General features: G+C 41.4%; 1 protein-coding gene across 10 annotated transcripts in view; it reads right to left on the reverse strand.

Moving 5' to 3' along the window:
• NTNG1 (netrin G1) overlaps positions 1-19,432 on the reverse strand; it is a 290,609-nt gene that overhangs the window by 67,161 nt on the left and 204,016 nt on the right. For all 10 annotated transcript variants that reach the window (XM_043490717.1, XM_038414811.2, XM_043490712.1 and 7 more), the window contains one exon: positions 7,665-7,837. In XM_043490717.1, the coding sequence (XP_043346652.1) occupies positions 7,665-7,837 (173 nt within the window). The remainder of the gene's footprint in view (positions 1-7,664; positions 7,838-19,432) is intronic.

The following is a 19,432-nucleotide window of genomic DNA, read 5'->3' on the forward strand; positions in this document are numbered from 1 at the left end:
GGGTCAGCATACTTAAAGGGGAGATGCACAACACACACACACACACACACACACACACACACACACACACGGTGTGTGTCTTTGTCTGCCATGCTGTCTCCCCTCCCTCCATTCCTGCTGCCTTGTAGAGTGTGAGGCTACATTAACAACAACTTAACCCTTGAGGGCTCAGCCAAATGCTAGTTCATCAGTTAGCAGTAAGGCATTCACTGGGAAATATCCCACCCTCTGACTTAATCACCTCAACCAAGCTTCACAATCATCATTGCTGTGTACAGTATTAAATTTTTTATAAATGCACATAATATACGTTTTATATATATAAAATATAGTCTTTTGTCTGGGAAAAAAATTCCCTGGAACCTAAGCCCCCTATTTACATTAATTCTTATGGGGAAATTGGATTCATTTAACATTGTTTTGCTTAAAGTCGCATTTTTCAGGAACATAACTCCAACGTTAAGTGAGGAGTTACTGTACAAGCATACCCCTCCCATAAGGTACATATTTATTTTTTACTGCTGGATATAAAGATTGTCTTGTGAATTTAAATATTTAAATATTTATTTATTTAAATTTAAATATTTTTTCTAGATATGGTCTTTAATGCATTTTTTTATTTAAAATATTAGCGGTTCCAGAGTAACACAGCGCACTGGGGTCCTGTAGTAATTTTTGTTTCCAGAAGAGGGTCGTGGTGCAGTGAAGTTTGAGAACCCCTGCTTTATAGTAACATCAATTGTCTGGAGTTTTGGAGGCACATATTAAACTTGATTCTCTGGTTGAGCTGTGCTTGGTGCAAGCACTTAAGGTGATGAGCAAAAGGAAAGTTTAAGGTATCTTTCTTTTTCGCTGATCCTGGGGTCATGTGGGAGTTTGCATCTTATGGCTGCTCTACTATGCACCTGACTGTCTGTGGCACTAATGGACCATTCTGGCATTCAAGAATAGCTGGAGTGGAGAGACAATCACATTCCCATGGCAAGGCTTTTGGGGAGAGTCTGGCCTAAAGCTTCTATATCACTGAGGGAATTTTCAGTTGGTCTGATTCACTGGCACCTTTACACCAGTGGAATGGTGCAAATAGGCTGCAGGGTGATGGAGAATCAGACCCATTATCTATCTTGATTAGAACTCCCACTCCTCATCTAAATATAAAAAGAATACACTACCAAGTTAATTTATAACAAAACTGCATTTTCCTACACACCACTTTAAAACACGTTTAAATTTAACTGAATACAGTGTTTATATGTGAATGCTTTCCCCTCTGAAATCAATGGGAGAGAGATTCTCTCTGTCAGTTAATCTGATCACAGGGAAATTAGCAACCTCCATAATTAAAGCTCAGAACCATGTACTTCCACAGATAGCTCTCTAGTAATAGCTATATTTTTAGATTTGACTTGTGTTATAAGCAAATTCACTGTAAATATATATACAAATACCCACAATATTTGATAGAAAATATCTGGAGTTTTCCTTTTAAAGGCTTATAACTTGGATTTCTCCAATTATCACTCATCAGATTTTTATGAAATAATCTCAAATTTTTCTCTATTGCCTATCAAAGAAAAATTATACTTAACCTTTCTTAACTACACAGTAAAGAAAATGACATTATTTAATAAAATCAGATCCTCACAGAAAAAATGAGTTTTAGAATTCTTTTGCAGGTTTATATAAAGTATATAACAGCCAGTAAACAATTGACTTCAAAGATGGATTGATAGTAATTTCTGATTATTAACTATATCAGAATCTTTCTTGAAAAGGATGCTTTCCTTTAATTGGAGCATTCCACACTGCATGTTTTAACACCCGGAGGTGAACTAAATTTGGATCCTGGACCAAGGAGTCAGTTCAGAGATGTTAAATTCCACATCTGATGCTTTGCTAGAATATCTGTACTGCAGCATGACCTGGCAGTGAATCTTTTTTCCTTTTTCAAATGCCCTGCTGAGGTATGATTACAGCATCATAACTTCAGCATCAATTTTAGAAACTACAAATTTCCTAGTGATTGAAAATCCTGAGATGCTGTAAGAAACTAGCCTCTTCTAATCCTCCAAGGGGACTGATTAGTTATGATCATGTGTTTTCAAATGTCTGTTGACCCAGAGGACTACACACAGCTAATTTCTCAGGAAACCTGGCTTACCCATTTCCCTGTAATAGCCCTAGAACTCCTGCTTCTGTAAAAATTGCATTTGTTTGCTTTAGAAAGTCACAATTTTAAATTCACTGCAAGAGAATGGTGTATGTGAGGATTATCACTTATTCTGTGTCTATGGTCCTCCAAGCAATATCACTAGAAATGTGGCTCTCTTTCATTTGAACAGGCGTGAGAAAATAGTTGATCAATGTTTTAAAACATAGGCCCTTTTCCCTTGGTAGTTCAGTCTCTTAGGCCCAATCTTTCAGTCTCTATATGTAGGAAGCTCCTACTGAAGTTAAAGGGAGTTTTGGGTGTGTAGAGGCATACTTTATGCCTGGGCATACTTTATTTCTAAGACAGCACAATGCATGAAAAACTTTTGGGAACCACAAGGAAAACACAATCCATTCTAGGACTCTTAATGATTTGTGCAACAGTCACCTTGCTTTCTTATGCTAGAATTTAGTGACTGTGCCAAAGTAGTGTCATTGCTGCAGTTTATTTTAAACAGATTTGTTTCAAGTCAGTCAGTGAAACTGAAGTATTCCATCTCCCAACAGTAGGTGTCACTATAACTATCAAAAACAACTGCAAAGGGTTAGTGGACAGGGAATAGTGCATTAGAATAAATTTGCAAGTCACACTTTTTAAAAATATAGCAAATGTTACTTACAGTGTATCGTTTTTCAAGTGTAAATCTGGAAGCTTTGATTAACCACTAAAGTTGATGTCTAATATGAGGGAAGGCAGTTAATCAGCTGCAGGTTATCCTGACATTTCTCTTTCCCTGAATGCCCCAGCTCAAATACACTGCCATTTATTTTCTTTTCCCTTCATCAGGTCTCCCAGCTTCAATCTGTGGCTTACTACCTGCTCTAAGTCCTCATGAGCTAGCCAAATTCAGTAAGTTATACATAGTGAGAACAATAGGAAGAACTGCTATTTTGTAACATTTTACCACACTTACCTCTTCTTTCCTGCCTATCATGGATCTATCATCATCATCATCATCATCATCATTGTACAACACTGCCCTTCAAGCAGGAGTGGTCCCATACTTCATATCAGTATCATACCACAAAGGCGTCTTCCAACCTACAGATCGAAGTAGCATCTCTTTAGAAAGCTACTTCCAGTCACTTGAGCCAACCTCAGATACTAACTTCAGTGAAGCTAATTTAGCTTTGACAAGGAATAGGGATAGGATCTCTCTCTAATTGCAGGCATGCATGAGCAAGATGGGTAGCTATTTAGGGACATGACTAGGAATCCTGCTAATATACAAACTCTTGGCCCCCTTCATTCATATCACTCCTTTAAAATGGTACTATATCATCACATTTTAATAAGAATGGGTGCCAAACAGATGAGTTTGGATGAGAAATCAGCATAATATCTGAAGTGTCATATCTCCCGCCAAAACCCCTCTGTGTGACAGCTGTGCCACATTACAAGTAAAAAGAGTTATGAGGCAGAGTAGGATTAAGGCAGTATTGCTGAGATTCAGGTCCTATTGTCAGAGAGAGTCCCAATGCAGATGTAATTTAGCAAGCTGCTTATGGCTGGCTGGATGGCTGTTGCTTGGGAAGGAACCTAGGAAGGAAGGAACCTGTCCTCATCAATCCCTCATTTCATGTCATGCTATGACCTGGGAGAAGAACTGGCAGAAGTTGGGAGATGTGTCCGGACTGTTTGGTGCAGTTTATTCACTGATGGGATAAATTTTGGTGAAAGGGAGCCCAAAATAGTCTTAGATACCACTATTCAACTGAGCAAAGTAGGTAACACCTGAATGTGAAAGAAAACCTTAACAATTGGAGAAAGAAAAGACCAATGCTGTCAGACATCTGTGGCTGCTGACTAGAAAAGCTATTCTATAGCAGGCATGTGGGAAATCCGGTAAGATCACTTGGAGTGTCAAAACCTGTTACATAACAAAACTGCCTATAGCACGTGACAGCATCAGGAGACACATTTAATCACAAAAGAGTCAACAAGATGGAACTCGAAATGTTAAGCAGCAGTCAAATACAGAGTTATCAGTCATTCCAGTCATTCCAGCGGTCTCAAACACGCGGCCTATGGGTTATTTTCTGTGGCCCGCCAGCTCCCCATGTCCCCCCCCGAGCGTTTACCTAGAGCAGCTCCGGCCAGCCCGGTGCGCACCGGGGGCAAGGGCAGGCTCCTTGCCCACCTGCCTGTGCTGCCCCCGTGCCACTCCAGGAAGCCGCTGGGACCTGGGGGAGGAGGGGCACAGGGGACTGTGTGTAGCCCTGGCCGCTTCTCCAGGTCCCCCAGTGTGCACCGGGCTCGAGCCCGCCCCCCGAACCCCTCCTGTACCCCAACCCCCTGCTGTACCCACACCCCTCCTGCACCCTGAGTCCCCTAATGCACCCCGACCCCCTGCCCTGAGCCCCCTGCTGCATCCCTCTTGCACCTCGACCCCCTGCCCTGAGCCCCCTGCTGCACCCTTCACCCCTCCTGCACCCCCTGGGGGCAGGGAGGGGGAGGAGTTGGGGTGGGGATTTCGGGGAAGGGGTTGAAATGGGGGCAGGGAAGGGGTGGGGCAGGGGCAGGGCCTCATGGAAGGGGTGGAGTGGGGGCAGGGCTGGGGCAGCGGGGCACAGGGGTCAGTGATGCGGCCCTCGGGCCAATGTACTAGTCCTCATGTGGCCCTTGTGGTCATTTGAGTTTGAGACCCCTGGACTATCCAATGCCCTTTCACAAGGAACAAAAGCGAAGAGGGGAAATATCTTGCTCAGTCACGAAAAAGCCCAATTGATGATAATAAGAACACAGGAAACAGGATTATCCCGAAATTCTGACTATGGCTGCTGTAGACTGATCAATTAAGTTTCATTAAGAAAAGCTGGCTGTGATGGTTTCAGCAGTAGAGCTAAGTGAAAGAGAGAAGTTTTGTTTCATGATGGATTTAGAGATTTTCAACTTTGCATTTGTTCCAAATTGGAGCAAAGATTTAAAAAAAAAATTAAATTCTCTTCAAAGGAAAATTCCATTTTTTTCATTTCTAGCCCTTCAAAACATTTCATTTCAATTTTAACTTTTTAATTTTGCATTACATACTAATAATTCAAAATAAAAAAAATCAAAACAAAAGATGCAAATGTTTTGTTCTGAAAATATCAGCACAGGATTTTTTGATATCATTGGAACTTTTTGGGACTTTTTTTTCAAATACAATTCTGGTGAAATTGACCCAATTTTAAGAAACATTTTGATGTAAACACCCATTCTGATGGAATATGATTCCATCAAAGTTTCTCCAACCAGTGCTAGTCAGCAGTTGATACCAAGTGCCAATGCCATTGTTTTGCTGGCACTTGATGTACCATGTAAATGGTACAGGAAATATGGAGGTAGAGGGAACATTGATTTCACACTCTGATGTATTTTACCCCTAGACCTCAAGCATATCAAGTTTTGTATGGAGTTGGGATGCTGAATGAAGCCAGTAGAGAGTTTGTGATCAAGAACTGTGGCTCTCAAAATTTTGGCCGGACATAGTTAGACCATCACTTTTTCTACAACATGGAAAAAAGAGAATACTCTTATAAAGTACCCCTCCTCTTTCTTTTTGAAGGTTCATTTTTTCTACCTGGTAAGAATTTTTTCATAATTTCATGCCCCCAAACTTCTTTGTTTACTTCGTCTATTACTCTCAGGTTTAACTTGATACGATCCTGCTTCCTGTGATACTCATTTTTGAGTTTTGATTCCTCCCTACTGCCGCTTTGAAGTGTTAGATAACATTCGAAGCACTGCACATTGCTGCTGGTTTTTAAACTTTTCATTCATCTGCAGTACATAACCCTGTTTCTTCTAAATAATTTTTCAGTGAATGGTTATATTCGAAAACCAGCTTTTTGCTTTTAATTAGAGCGAAATGCCAACCTTTTTTCTAAAGCAGCTAGTAAGTGCGGTCCGAAAGGTTGGATGATTTTGTTTCAGTTTATTTCTTTTCTTCATAGGGATTTAGGTGCATAACTCGAATTAGGGGAATCTGAATTATTGTCTATTTCCAGCATGCATAAATAGGAGAATAGATACCTGTATTTTTGTTTTCATGCCCCTTTTCTCAGGATTGCACCCTTAGGGCCATATCCTGTCTATAATCTGTGCACGTGGCTCTCAGTAACATCAAGCAAATAGGAGTATATGGCCTATAAAGTTGTATCGTAATATTGGTTAAGCATCTTACACGGGCAATTATGCCAGTGTTGAGCTAGGAGTTAGCTAGAAATATACAGACACAACTGCTCATGTTCTGCCTTCACTGCCTATATTCTGGCAATCCCACACAAATCAAAGAGGTTGCATGCGTATAAATGAATCTGGATTGCAAGCAGAGAATATAGCTTAAAATCTGAAATTTTCCGACACAGTGCTTAAAACCTATTATTACACCCACCAAGTTCACAAAGACTTGGTCTGAAGATTAACCTTAAAAAAAGGCTGACCTCTCCAACCAGGGTGTATTTGTATGGATCTGTAGGCAATGTGAACACCAGCCCTCCCCCCACCTCACTGCTGGGTGCAGGAAGTGGGTCCATTGTGAGGTCCCTATAACTCAAACTGGCTGCCATAGGCCAAGAGCACAATGATGTACCATGAGTGGGTACGCTTCCATCATGTCTCACACGATGTATAGTTCCCCTTATCTCATCTCTCCATCCTCCTACGTGAAGGAGGAGAACAGTTTGCGGCTTTGGCTTCCAGCCCGAATCTCTGGGCAGGGATTCGTTTAAAGCGTTATTGCCCTCATGCCTTCCAGGTTTGTAGTACTGGAGACATTGGTTTCCAGCTGAAATCTCCACTGATACAGTCCTGCTATGTAGTTTGGGGAGTGGTTCCTCATTGGTTAAGGGTTTTCAATAAAGTTGTGATCTTCAAATTGCACCATACTATGGCATACTTATCTTATTGTATCTGTGTCTGCATCAAAATTCTTGAAGAAATTGCTTTATGAAAACATCTGCCCTATTCACAACACAACAACAATCCAAGATCCCCAACCCTGTCATTTCAATTATTTTCTACATATTTGGGGAAAAATTCTCTCCAGTTTGCACTGTGGATCTCCTACCCTTCATATGCTCTCTAATGGAAATTCCATGCATGGAAACAGAGTGGAGAACATGCAACAAAGATGGGCCACAGTTCGGACACCAGTTCCCCCGCATTTTTAGGGTGCTTCTGCCACACTTGATAGCACTTAATTTTATTGTAGGGGGCCAAGTTCTGCCCTGGAATGTAAAGACACCATTCTCATGCTGAGTTATTTACGTGCATATGAGGGCAGAGTTTAACCCATACTTGCAATTAAATGTTTTTATCTTTCCATCAAATTATAGACATAGATTGGTTTCACATTTGGGTCCCAAATGAATGACAAACTTTGGCTAGCACTATTTTTCCCCCCTCAGATATATGGACCAGAATTATAATTATGATGATGTATAGAGCCTTGTTGTACAAAACTACTCACAGATATTTGCTGTGCCCTTAGGAATAGGCAGATATGAGCCAGGACTCCAAGGTCGACCCTGATAATTCTTCTTGCATTTCCCGCAGTCTGGGCCTGTAGTATTGTGCTCACATTCACAAAACAATTTTTTGTTTTCTTCTTTACAGCCAGTGGCATGAAGGTTACACTTGCACCTATCAGAGAAAAGGTAGGGTGTTATTTCAACTACTGAAATCCTACTAAAATACTCCTTATGGCAGGGGTGGCCAACCTGAGCCTGAGAAGGAGCCAGTATTTATCAATGTACATTGCCAAAGAGCCACAGTAATACGTCAGCAGCCCCACATCAGCTCCGCCCCCACTACCAGCGCCTCCCACCCACCAGCAGCCCTGCACATCAGCACCTCCCCCTCCCTCCCTGCACCTCCCAATCAACTGTTTCGTGTCATGCAGGAGGCTCTGTGGGGGGAGCAGGGAGGAGTGAGGGCATTGCAGGCTGAGGGGAGGGGGCTAGAAGGGGTGGAGTGGGGGCAGGGCCTATGGCAGAGCCAGGAGTTGAGCAGTGAGCACCCCCTGGCACATTGGAAAGTTGGCGCCTGTAGCTCCAGTCCCGGAGTCTGTGCCTATACAAGGAGCCGCATATTCACTTCTGAAGAGCCGCATGTGCCTCTGGAGCCACAGGTTGGCCACCCCTGCCTTATGGCAACCAATATATTTCTCTCTAACTTTGCGGTGTTATTGTTTTAACATGTCTCCAAAGAAATTTATCTAGATTAAATTGGTTTCATGCATAAATGCCACATTGTGGTATCCTGCTGTTTGGCAGCATTTTGACAATAATAGCTTCACCTGAACTCCAAGGGGCTGATATCCTCTTATTGACACCAGTTTTACACTGGTGTAGTTCCACTGAAATCAATGGAGTTGCTTCTAATTTTCACTGGTCTATCATCCTGCAAAGAGTTCAGTGGGACTAGTCACATGGATAAAATTAGTCATGTGCTTCAATCTTTGCAGGATCTGGCACAAAGTGAGATCAGAGTGACATCCCAGGCACAGGTTTTCCATTAAATGTACTCTACAACGCCCACTCTTTATTAATAAGGAACAGTTATACAGGAAATGCAAACACTTTTTAGGTGTATTTTATTATACATACAATAAAATAGTGTTTTAAAGGTACCAGAGATGCCAGAAAAAATGTTCTCAGAAAGCTAGTGTTCTAGTTCTGAAACACAGATTCGGTGGATGATAAATTAGTAATAAGAAGGTCTCCAGGAAATAAGCTTAATTACTCTGAAAGAAAATGTTTACACAAAACAAGAAGTACTGTATTACATACATTTGGAAAACTTTTGCTAAGTTCCTGCTTTTTTTTGGCTGTGGGTAAGATAGAGATATATAGTATGTACCAACGGATATGCAATATCCACAAAAATATGTTACCCACATCATATTTGAATGTAAAATTGCAGAAGCCAACTTATTTGTTGAAGAGGCAGGTAATTACTTTGTATTGTACTAAGCACTGTCCAATTGCTCAGAAGGGACAATTAATCTGAAACCTTAATCTGACAAAATTATAGCACCTGAAGGGAGGAAAAAATAATTTGGTAGAAGTTGTTTTTTTTCAAAATCGGAAATAAAATAACCGCAATTCTTATTAAAACCATTACATTAATCAGAATTTGAACTTACAGTGTTTTTAAAATAGTTGGGGTATTTTCAGGAATGGAAAAAGCTAGGTTCAGAGACACTAAGGCATCGTTATTTCTTTCCAGTAGTTGTCAGAAATGGGTAAAATATTCTTGTTATTGGCCCTGGAAAGGAAACTAGTATTTAGCAACTCTGGTTCTTTGTTTTCCTAATGATTATAAATCCAGTGATTTAAAAGGTTCTCATATGGGCATTTGTTACCTGTTCCATACAGTGCCCAGTAATTAGAGCAAAGCAGCACATGGAATAGCCAAGATTTTTAGCAAGTGCAAATGAACAGCTGCCAAGCTGACTTCCATTTAAAAAGAATATGACCTGAAGCAAGTGGCCATACACACACATATCCCTAGGGTAAAACAAACTTGCAGTTGCCTTAAGTGGCAGCTGGAGAAAAGCCACTAGAATTTGCATTACAGAAGATGCTGTATGCACATTCTACTCACTGTTAGAAAGGAGACATGAATTGCTTGTTATTTAAACAATGATCACTCTAGCTGGAAATATAATCAACACCTTTTAAATTAAAATTTGCAAAAAAATCTTTTTTTAAACATGACTGAAAAAAAAAGAGAGACTCTGTTAAGCAAACAATATTTAATTATGAGCTGTGTCCTGCATATACATACTGCTGTGAATTACTTTTAGTGCTAATTTGCTTAAAGGACCTTTTTTCATACAACATTAGCGCCTTTCTTTGATGATGTGCTCTATATATGTACTACATCCAAAATTGCTATGTTAAAGGAATGTTTAGGTTACAAAGTCAAGCATTCAAGAGATAGGAAATGCTGTGTAGCTTTAATTTGGCCCTTTGTGTATATGCATTATGATTAGAGTCTTTAATGACATATTATTACTTCACCAAATTCCTGCCTCTTTCAGTGAATGAGCAGTTATTAAATATTTTTTATTAACCTCATTCAGTGTATGGCCCCAGGCTTATTTAATGCACACCATCCAGCCCCTGTGGTGAATACAAAATTATGCATTTCCTCATGGACAGTTCTATGGTGCTCTTTCCATAATATCTGAGTGCTTCACAGACACTAATGAATTTACCTTCATGACATTCCTCTGAGATAAAGAAGTATTATTATCATCCCCATTTCACAGGGGAACTGAAGCACAGAAATATTAAGGCCAAAATTGTCAAAAGTGTCCACTAATTGTTGGGTGGCCAATCTGAGTCTACCTATGAACTGATTTTTTAGAGTACTTAGCATTTTTATAGCACTTACATGTTCATGGCACAGCTCCAACTGACTTTAGTTTCAGTTGTGAGTGCTCAGCACTTCTGCAAATCTGGCCTTAGGTATCTCACACTGGGTACGCAGGCAATAAGGAACACACAAGTATGGGGAAACTCTGAACATTTTAATTTAAGTGACTAGCCCAGCACACATAGGAACTCTGGCAGAGGCAAGGATAGTGTGGCATTCAACTGCCCTAACCATAAGACCATCTTTTCTCTTCCAGCAATTCCTACCGCAGTGTTTCCCAAACTTGGGACACCGCTTGTTCAGGGCAAGCCCCTAGCGGGCCAGGCTGGTTTGTTTACCTGCTGCGTCTGCAGTGGGAGCCGCAATCGGCTGAACCTGCGGACGTGGCAGGTAAACAAACCGGCCCGGCCTGCCAGGGGCTTTCCCTGAACAAGCAGCGTCCCAAGTTTGGGAAACACTGCCCTACCTCTTTCACTGCACATCTTACAACTCCAGCCCACCACCTCCTTCTCTGACAAGCCTCTAGCTCTTACCAACTCCCCCACGCACAGTGTTGGGCAACCTTAACTATACGTGAAATTACAATCTCTGCCATAATACATAGATAGGTGCCAGATACAAAACTGCTGTAAATTGTCAATGGAACTATGCAGATTTACAACAGCTGAGAGTCTGCCTAGTGCATGTGTTTGAAACCCTGGTGGTATAATCACCCACTAAATAACAATATAATAATGTAGCACCTACATATGAAAGAAAATCTCAGACAAGCACCAAATGATTACAGGAAAAGGAAAAGAGAAGAGTAGAAAATAGGAAGAGAGAGAGTAAAATTCTAGAATCAGTGATTCTAACTGGATTATAGAAGCAGCAACAAATTTGAATGTTGAATGACTGGAAATGAAAACTGTCTCAAGAGTGCTGAGGGGGCTGAGTGAATATATGGGGGCAGAGCGGAGACAGACATAAAGACCTGTGATTCAGATAACACTGATAATTAAACATAAAGCGTAGGCAATGCTAAGGAATCCTGAAAACCACAGTTATTCAGACATAACTGTCTACAGTTCCCTTGAAGAAGACTGCAAGGAACAAGAAGTGGCTAATGTGACTTCATGAAGGATTACTTAAAGATCAGAGATAAAAAAACAACAACTGGTATTATAAAAGGGAGAGTCAAAAAGATGAATACTCAGAAACAGTTAAGGCTTGCAGGAAAAGGAGAAAGGCTGCAAAAAAAAAAAAGAATTAAAAAAAAAAGAGAGAAATGAGTTAGTGCTCAGAGGATAGCCCAAGTGAAATACAGGAACAACTATCATATGAAAAAGATCACTATCTCATCTAGAGAATAAAGAAATCATGACTGCAATAAGCAGCAATATGTTTATAAAGGATAATTCATGTCAGAAAAAAACTGACTGCTTTTCCTGAGAAAAAGATACCATAAATATGAAGGGGATGCAGCAAGCATAGCATATTTGGATTGTAGAAAATACTTCCTGGTACACTTTCACCTGATTGGAAAACTAGCTGAAAAACTGTACCAGAAACAAAAGATAAAGGGCTTGTCGACCCAGCACCACATTGTGAACTACTGGGGTGTGAACTGCGGCTGTGCTAATATTTTGCGCTATAACTGCCTTGTGTAGACTCTGCTAGCAAGAACTACAAGGTATGTGATTTGCATTAATGTAGTCCTGTTTGGTCAAAGCCCTGTAGTCCATGCTGTTGGGCCACGTAGACAAACCCAAAGACTAATAAAAAGAAAAGGAGTACTTGTGGCACCTTAGAGACTAACAAATTTATTAGAGCATAAGCTTTCGTGAGCTACAGCTCACTTCATCGGATGCATTTGGTGGAAAAAACAGAGGAGAGATTTATATACACACACAGAGAACATGAAACAATGGGTTTATCATACAAATTGTAAGGAGAGTGATCACTTAAGATAAGCCATCACCAGCAGCGGGGGGGGGGGGGGACGAAAGGAGGGAAACCTTTCATGGTGACAAGCAAGGTAGGCTAATTCCAGCAGTTAACAAGAATATCAGAGGAACAGTGGGGGGTGGGGTGGGGGGGAGAAATACCATGGGGAAATAGTTTTACTTTGTGTAATGACTCATCCATTCCCCAGTCTCTATTCAAGCCTAAGTTAATTGTATCCAGTTTGCAAATTAATTCCAATTCAGCAGTCTCTCGTTGGAGTCTGTTTTTGAAGCTTTTTTGTTGAAGGATAGCCACTCTTAGGTCTGTAATCGAGTGACCAGAGAGATTGAAGTGTTCTCCAACTGGTTTTTGAATGTTATAATTCTTGACGTCTAATTTGTGTCCATTCATTCTTTTACGTAGAGACTGTCCAGTTTGGCCAATGTACATGGCAGAGGGGCATTGCTGCCACATGATGGCATATATCACATTGGTAGATGCGCAGGTGAACGAGCCTCTGATAGTGTGGCTGATGTGATTAGGCCCTATGATGGTATCCCCTGAATAGATATGTGGACAGAATTGGCAACGGGCTTTGTTGCAAGGATAGGTTCCTGGGTTAGTGGTTCTGTTGTGTGGTGTGTGGTTGCTGGTGAGTATTTGCTTCAGATTGGGGGGCTGTCTGTAAGCAAGGACTGGCCTGTCTCCCAAGATCTGTGAGAGTGATGGGTCGTCCTTCAGGATAGGTTGTAGATCCTTGATGATGCGTTGGAGAGGTTTTAGTTGGGGGCTGAAGGTGATGGCTAGTGGCGTTCTGTTATTTTCTTTGTTGGGCCTGTCCTGTAGTAGGTGACTTCTGGGTACTCTTCTGGCTCTGTCAATCTGTTTCTTCACTTCAGCAGGTGAGTATTGTAGTTGTAGGAATGCATGATAGAGATCTTGTAGGTGTTTGTCTCTGTCTGAGGGGTTGGAGCAAATGCGGTTATATCGTAGAGCTTGGCTGTAGACAATGGATCGAGTGGTATGATCTGGATGAAAGCTAGAGGCATGTAGGTAGGAATAGCGGTCAGTAGGTTTCCGATATAGGGTGGTGTTTATGTGACCATCGCTTATTAGCACCATAGTGTCCAGGAAGTGGATCTCTTGTGTGGACTGGTCCAGGCTGAGGTTGATGGTGGGATGGAAATTGTTGAAATCATGGTGGAATTCCTCAAGAGCTTCTTTTTCATGGGTCCAGATGATGAAGATGTCATCAATGTAGCGCAAGTAGAGTAGGGGCATTAGGGGACGAGAGCTGAGGAAGCGTTGTTCTAAGTCAGCCATAAAAATGTTGGCATACTGTGGGGCCATGCGGGTACCCATTGCAGTGCCGCTGATTTAAAGGTATACATTGTCCCCAAATGTGAAATAGTTATGGGTGAGGACAAAGTCACAAAGTTCAGCCACCAGGTTAGCCGTGACAGTATCGGGGATACTGTTCCTGACGGCTTCTAGTCCATCTTTGTGTGGAATGTTGGTGTAGAGGGCTTCTACATCCATAGTGGCTAGGATGGTGTTTTTAGGAAGATCACCAATGGACTGTAGTTTCCTCAGGAAGTCAGTGGTGTCTCGAAGATAGCTGGGAGTGCTGGTAATGAAGGGCCTGAGGAGGGAGTATACATAGCCAGACAATCCTGCTGTCAGGGTGCCAATGCCTGAGATGATGGGGCGTCCAGGATTTCCAGGTTTATGGATCTTGGGTAGCAGATAGAATACCCCAGGTCGGGGTTCTAGGGGTGTGTCTGTGTGGATTTGTTCTTGTGCTTTTTCAGGGAGTTTCTTGGGCAAATGCTGTAGTTTCTTTTGGTAACTCTCAGTGGGATCAGAGGGTAATGGCTGGTAGTAAGTGGTGTTGGAGAGCTGCCTAGTAGCCTCTTGTTCATACTCCGACCTATTCATGATGACGACAGCACCTCCTTTGTCAGCCATTTTGATTATGATGTCAGAGTTGTTTCTGAGGCTGTGGATGGCACTGTGTTCTGCATGGCTGAGGTTATGGGGTAAGCGATGCTGCTTTTCCACAATTTCAGCTCGTGCACGTCGGCGGAAGCACTCTATGTAGAAATCCAAGCTGCTGTTTCGACCTTCAGGAGGAGTCCACCCAGAATCCTTCTTTTTGTAGTGTTGGCAGGAAGGTCTCTGTGGGTTAATATGTTGGTCAGAGGTGTGTTGGAAATATTCCTTGAGTCTGAGATGTCAAAAATAGGATTCTAGGTCACCACAGAACTGTATCATGTTCGTGGGGGTGGAGGGGCAAAAGGAGAGGCCCCGAGATAGGACAGATTCTTCTGCTGGGCTAAGAGTATAGTTGGATAGATTAACAATATTGCTGGGTGGGTTACGGGAACCATTGTTGTGGCCCCTTGTGGCATATAGTAGTTTATCCCTCTCACAGATCTTGGGAGACAGGCCAGTCCTTGCTTACAGACAGCCCCCCAATCTGAAGCAAATACTCACCAGTAACCACACACCACACAACAGAACCACTAACCCAGGAACCTATCCTTGCAACAAAGCCCGTTGCCAACTCTGTCCACATATCTATTCAGGGGATACCATCATAGGGCCTAATCACATCAGCCACACTATCAGAGGCTCGTTCACCTGCGCATCTACCAATGTGATATATGCCATCATGTGGCAGCAATGCCCCTCTGCCATGTACATTGGCCAAACTGGACAGTCTCTACGTAAAAGAATGAATGGACACAAATTAGACGTCAAGAATTATAACATTCAAAAACCAGTTGGAGAACACTTCAATCTCTCTGGTCACTCGATTACAGACCTAAGAGTGGCTATCCTTCAACAAAAAAGCTTCAAAAATAGACTCCAACGAGAGACTGCTGAATTGGAATTAATTTGCAAACTGGATACAATTAACTTAGGCTTGAACAGAGACTGGGAATGGCTGAGTCATTACACAAAGTAAAACTATTTCCCCATGGTATTTCTCCCCCCCCCCCCCCCCACTGTTCCTCTGATATTCTTGTTAACTGCTGGAATTAGCCTACCTTGCTTGTCACCATGAAAGGTTTTCCTCCTTTCCCACCCCCCGCTGCTGGTGATGGCTTATCTTAAGTGATCACTCTCCTTACAGTGTGTATGATAAACCCATTGTTTCATGTTCTCTGTGTGTGTATATAAATCTCTCCTCTGTTTTTTCCACCAAATGCATCCGATGAAGTGAGCTGTAGCTCACGAAAGCTTATGCTCTAATAAATTTGTTAGTCTCTAAGGTGCCACAAGTACTCCTGTTCTTTTTGGAACACCATTGTTAATGATCTAGAAATGGGACAATACTGTGTGCTAATGAAATCTGAAGAGGATACTAATTTGGGAGTAGTGAATATCAATGAAATCATACAACCTGGCCCAGAGAGTAGAAACACTGGCAGAAAAATAATAAATTGTGAGTCACATAATCTGAAAAACGTACGTTCTGATTTATGCCAGTGTCACTCCATTGATTTCAGTGGAGTTACTCCTGGTTAACAACTAATGTGAGAAACAGGCCCCTACTCAGTGAGAGGGTGAAACCTAGATAGCAATAATACTAAGAGAGACCAAATAGTAATAGAGGACAGCACATTAGACATGAGTTTTCAATATATTATGCTTACCAAAAAAAAAAAAAAAAGCCAGTGAAGTTGTGTGCTGTACACAGAGAAACATCACATTCTGGAGAAGGGGTGTATATTCTCTTTCTATATTGCTCTAGTGAGACTGTACTTGGAATCTTGCAGTTAGTTCTGGGCATTTCATAATGCATGCTTTGATAAACTGCTGGGAATTCAGAGAAAAGCAATAGGAAAGACTAGAGTGCTGGAAGGAGAGAAGGGAGGGTGAAAGTGTTTTTCGGACCTACGTTCTTCATGATTATTTGTACAGATATAGTTGACAGAATGTGTGAAGATACGTAATAGAAACTGTAAAGTCTTTTCCATCCTGTTTACAAAGCAAGTGTTAGATGATTATAATAAAATTTTACGTCTCGACTTTTTTTAAGTCCAAAGAAATCCAAAGTGCTTCACAAACTTTTGTATATGCACATAACTTTTTATATATAGAAATCCAGCTACCTCCGGCACAGCATGCAATAATGTGTTTGGGTTTGTTGAGGAGAGGGACAAAGCGAACAAACAGAGGAGCTATCAGAATTTAAGTAAAATGCAGCAAATGGAATAGGATATATCCAGTAAGCTTGTCAGTACACTGTACACCATATAAGAATAAAGCAGATGTTAAAGGCAAAACATAAATCTCATACTGCATATATTTAAAATGAGAGGTTATGGCACGGTTTAATGCTTTCCCACATCTTCATAACCCTTCAATAAGCTATTGACCGCTCCAGCAGCAATTAGAAGAAAAAGGGGGAGAGAGAAGCCCCACACTGGCTGTCTGCCCAAAGGGAGTGGTTTCATCTGTCTGTTACATCTGATGACAAAGTAGTTTTCCATGCTCTCTCTTTATCGGTCATTATGGCAGCCACCTTGTCAGACCTGAGCCTGGGAAAGTAAATACCAACTCTTCACAATGTTTGTCTATATTTGGAAACTTACATTCTGATGTTTCTACAGCTCAGCTGATTTTCATCTTTCCAATCCAACCTGTGAGAATGTTTACTGCCTAAAAGTTGTGTTTAGGGCATACACAAGAATACAATTCTTTTCAATGTGCAAATTTAATTCTGAATAGCCAGAGATTATCATCACTGTCCAACACTATAAACTCCACCCTAATTGTGTAGGAGAACAAATTTGTTTTTCTGACCACTCATCTTTGACAGACTCATTATTTTGTCATAAAGCAATTTCAAACAAATGATATTTTTGGCAGTTATATAAGGTGTAGGAAGCATTCTGGTGCGTTCAAGGAATAGCTCTGCTTTAGTGGGAGAACGAAGCCTTGGCATCCTGAATTTCTCACAAATTCTATTTACATATAGACAACTGACATTAAAATGCTGTAAATATCACTGAGGTAATTGCTAACAGCATGCTGATCCACTTGCATGTAAGTGCCAACCAGCAGACTGGAGGTCACATGAGGGGATCATTCATGTCAACAAAAGAGAGAGAGGCTCTTTGATACATTTTTAATGACAAGCCATATGTTCCTCACTTAAATTTTTGGATCCTTCTATGTCATTGCCAAAGTTTAACAAATCAACTTAAAAACAACTTGCTATGCAAAATGAAGCATGCATAAAATGGATTTGCATCAGCCAGTTCTTCACCCCATGTATTCTGTCAACCAACCTTGAACTTGAACAGGATTCTGTATAGAGCCCGTCTAATGCTACAACTCCAACCGTGACAGAGACACTCCTTAACCCAGTTTCCACACAATTCCTTTCTGTAGTATAGACAGGATATAAACAGTATCCTACTATACTAAAGCTTTGAAGGCATTGTCTACATTAGGGAATTTTTACCAAAACGACTGGTTAGCAGCATTGTGAGTCGTGTAGGCAACTCTCCAGCTCCAGCAGCTGTAAATACAGCACCTTGTTGGTTACACTTGCTCTGAAAAGGGTGAACCGACACCATGCTGAAGATGGCTGCCAGATTCTGAGAGCCATTTATATGAAGGCTGCCAAGGTTGCAAACAATGGGACAATTTCAACAGTGTTAGCAACACTGGGCTTTTTGTTTCTGTACAACAATCTCTAATGTAGACGAGGCTGGAAATTCACGTTGTAATGACATAACAAGTTTCCCCCTGTTATGGATGAAGATGGAGTGTAGATGGGCTATCATTTTAGAGGAACACTGTCAATATTTTTTTTTAAAAAAAAGCTCAAAGTAGTTTCAGATAAACACCCTGCACCCTGAACTCTCTGCTATTTTACAATTACAGTTTTTTAAAAAAATTGTTTTATATTTTCTTCTCCTCTGTTGTATTGTGTGGAAAACTCAGGCTAACAACAATGGAAAGGAATGGTTACTTACCTTACAGTAATTGGAGTTCTTCGAGACGTGTGGTCCCTATCTGCATTCCATTGTAGGTATGCATATGTTCCATGCACCTGAGACTGTAAGTTTCTTGCTAGCAGCATTTGTTGGACTGTGCCTGCGCCTCTCTCCTACTAGCTAGGTCACAAGGGACAACATGGACCAATCACCTCTCCAGTGTCATTCTACTGCGAATTAACCTAGGATGAGACTCTGCAGCAGAGGAGTTAGAGGGCGGGTAGCAGAATACAGATAGGCACCACACGTCCTGAAGAACTCTAATTACTGTAAGGTTAGTAACCCTAATTTCTTCGAGTGATGGCCCTTATGAGTCTCACTGTGAGTGACTCACAAGCAGTATTTATTGAGGAAGAGGGTGCAAAGACCCCTGCTATACCACTGAATGGAGGACTGCTCTGCCAAAAGCTGCATCAGCTGTAGAAGCTCGCACCAGGGCATAATGTCTCATGAGAGTGTGAACAGAGCCCTGTGTTAAAGAGTTTCCAGGAGAGGGACTTCTTAAAGGGAGGTTACTGATCCAGAGTGGGATCTAGATGAATGGGCCCGCAGCCCTTCTGGGGGAGGGGTTGCTGTTAACTCATAATAGAGCAGGATGCAACCTGAAATCCATTTAAACAGTCTTTGGGATGAGATTGCTTCATCCCTGCTCTGCGAAGGATATATATATATAATCTAGGTTATTTCTGAAAGGATGTAGTCTCTGTAGGTAGAATGCCAATTCTGGAAGGACATTCAGAGAATGAAGCTTCTTATTCTCAGTATAGGCCTGTAGTTTTGGGAAGATGACAGACAAGTGAATAGTCTGATTTACAAGATCACACTGCGGGATGAATTTTGGGTGTAATCTCAGGGAGATTTTGTCTCTATGGAAGACCATGTAAAGTGGACCAGCTATAAGGACTCCCAG

This window comes from Dermochelys coriacea, chromosome 8 (genome assembly GCF_009764565.3).
Source record: "Dermochelys coriacea isolate rDerCor1 chromosome 8, rDerCor1.pri.v4, whole genome shotgun sequence".
Lineage (NCBI taxonomy): Eukaryota > Metazoa > Chordata > Testudines > Dermochelyidae > Dermochelys > Dermochelys coriacea.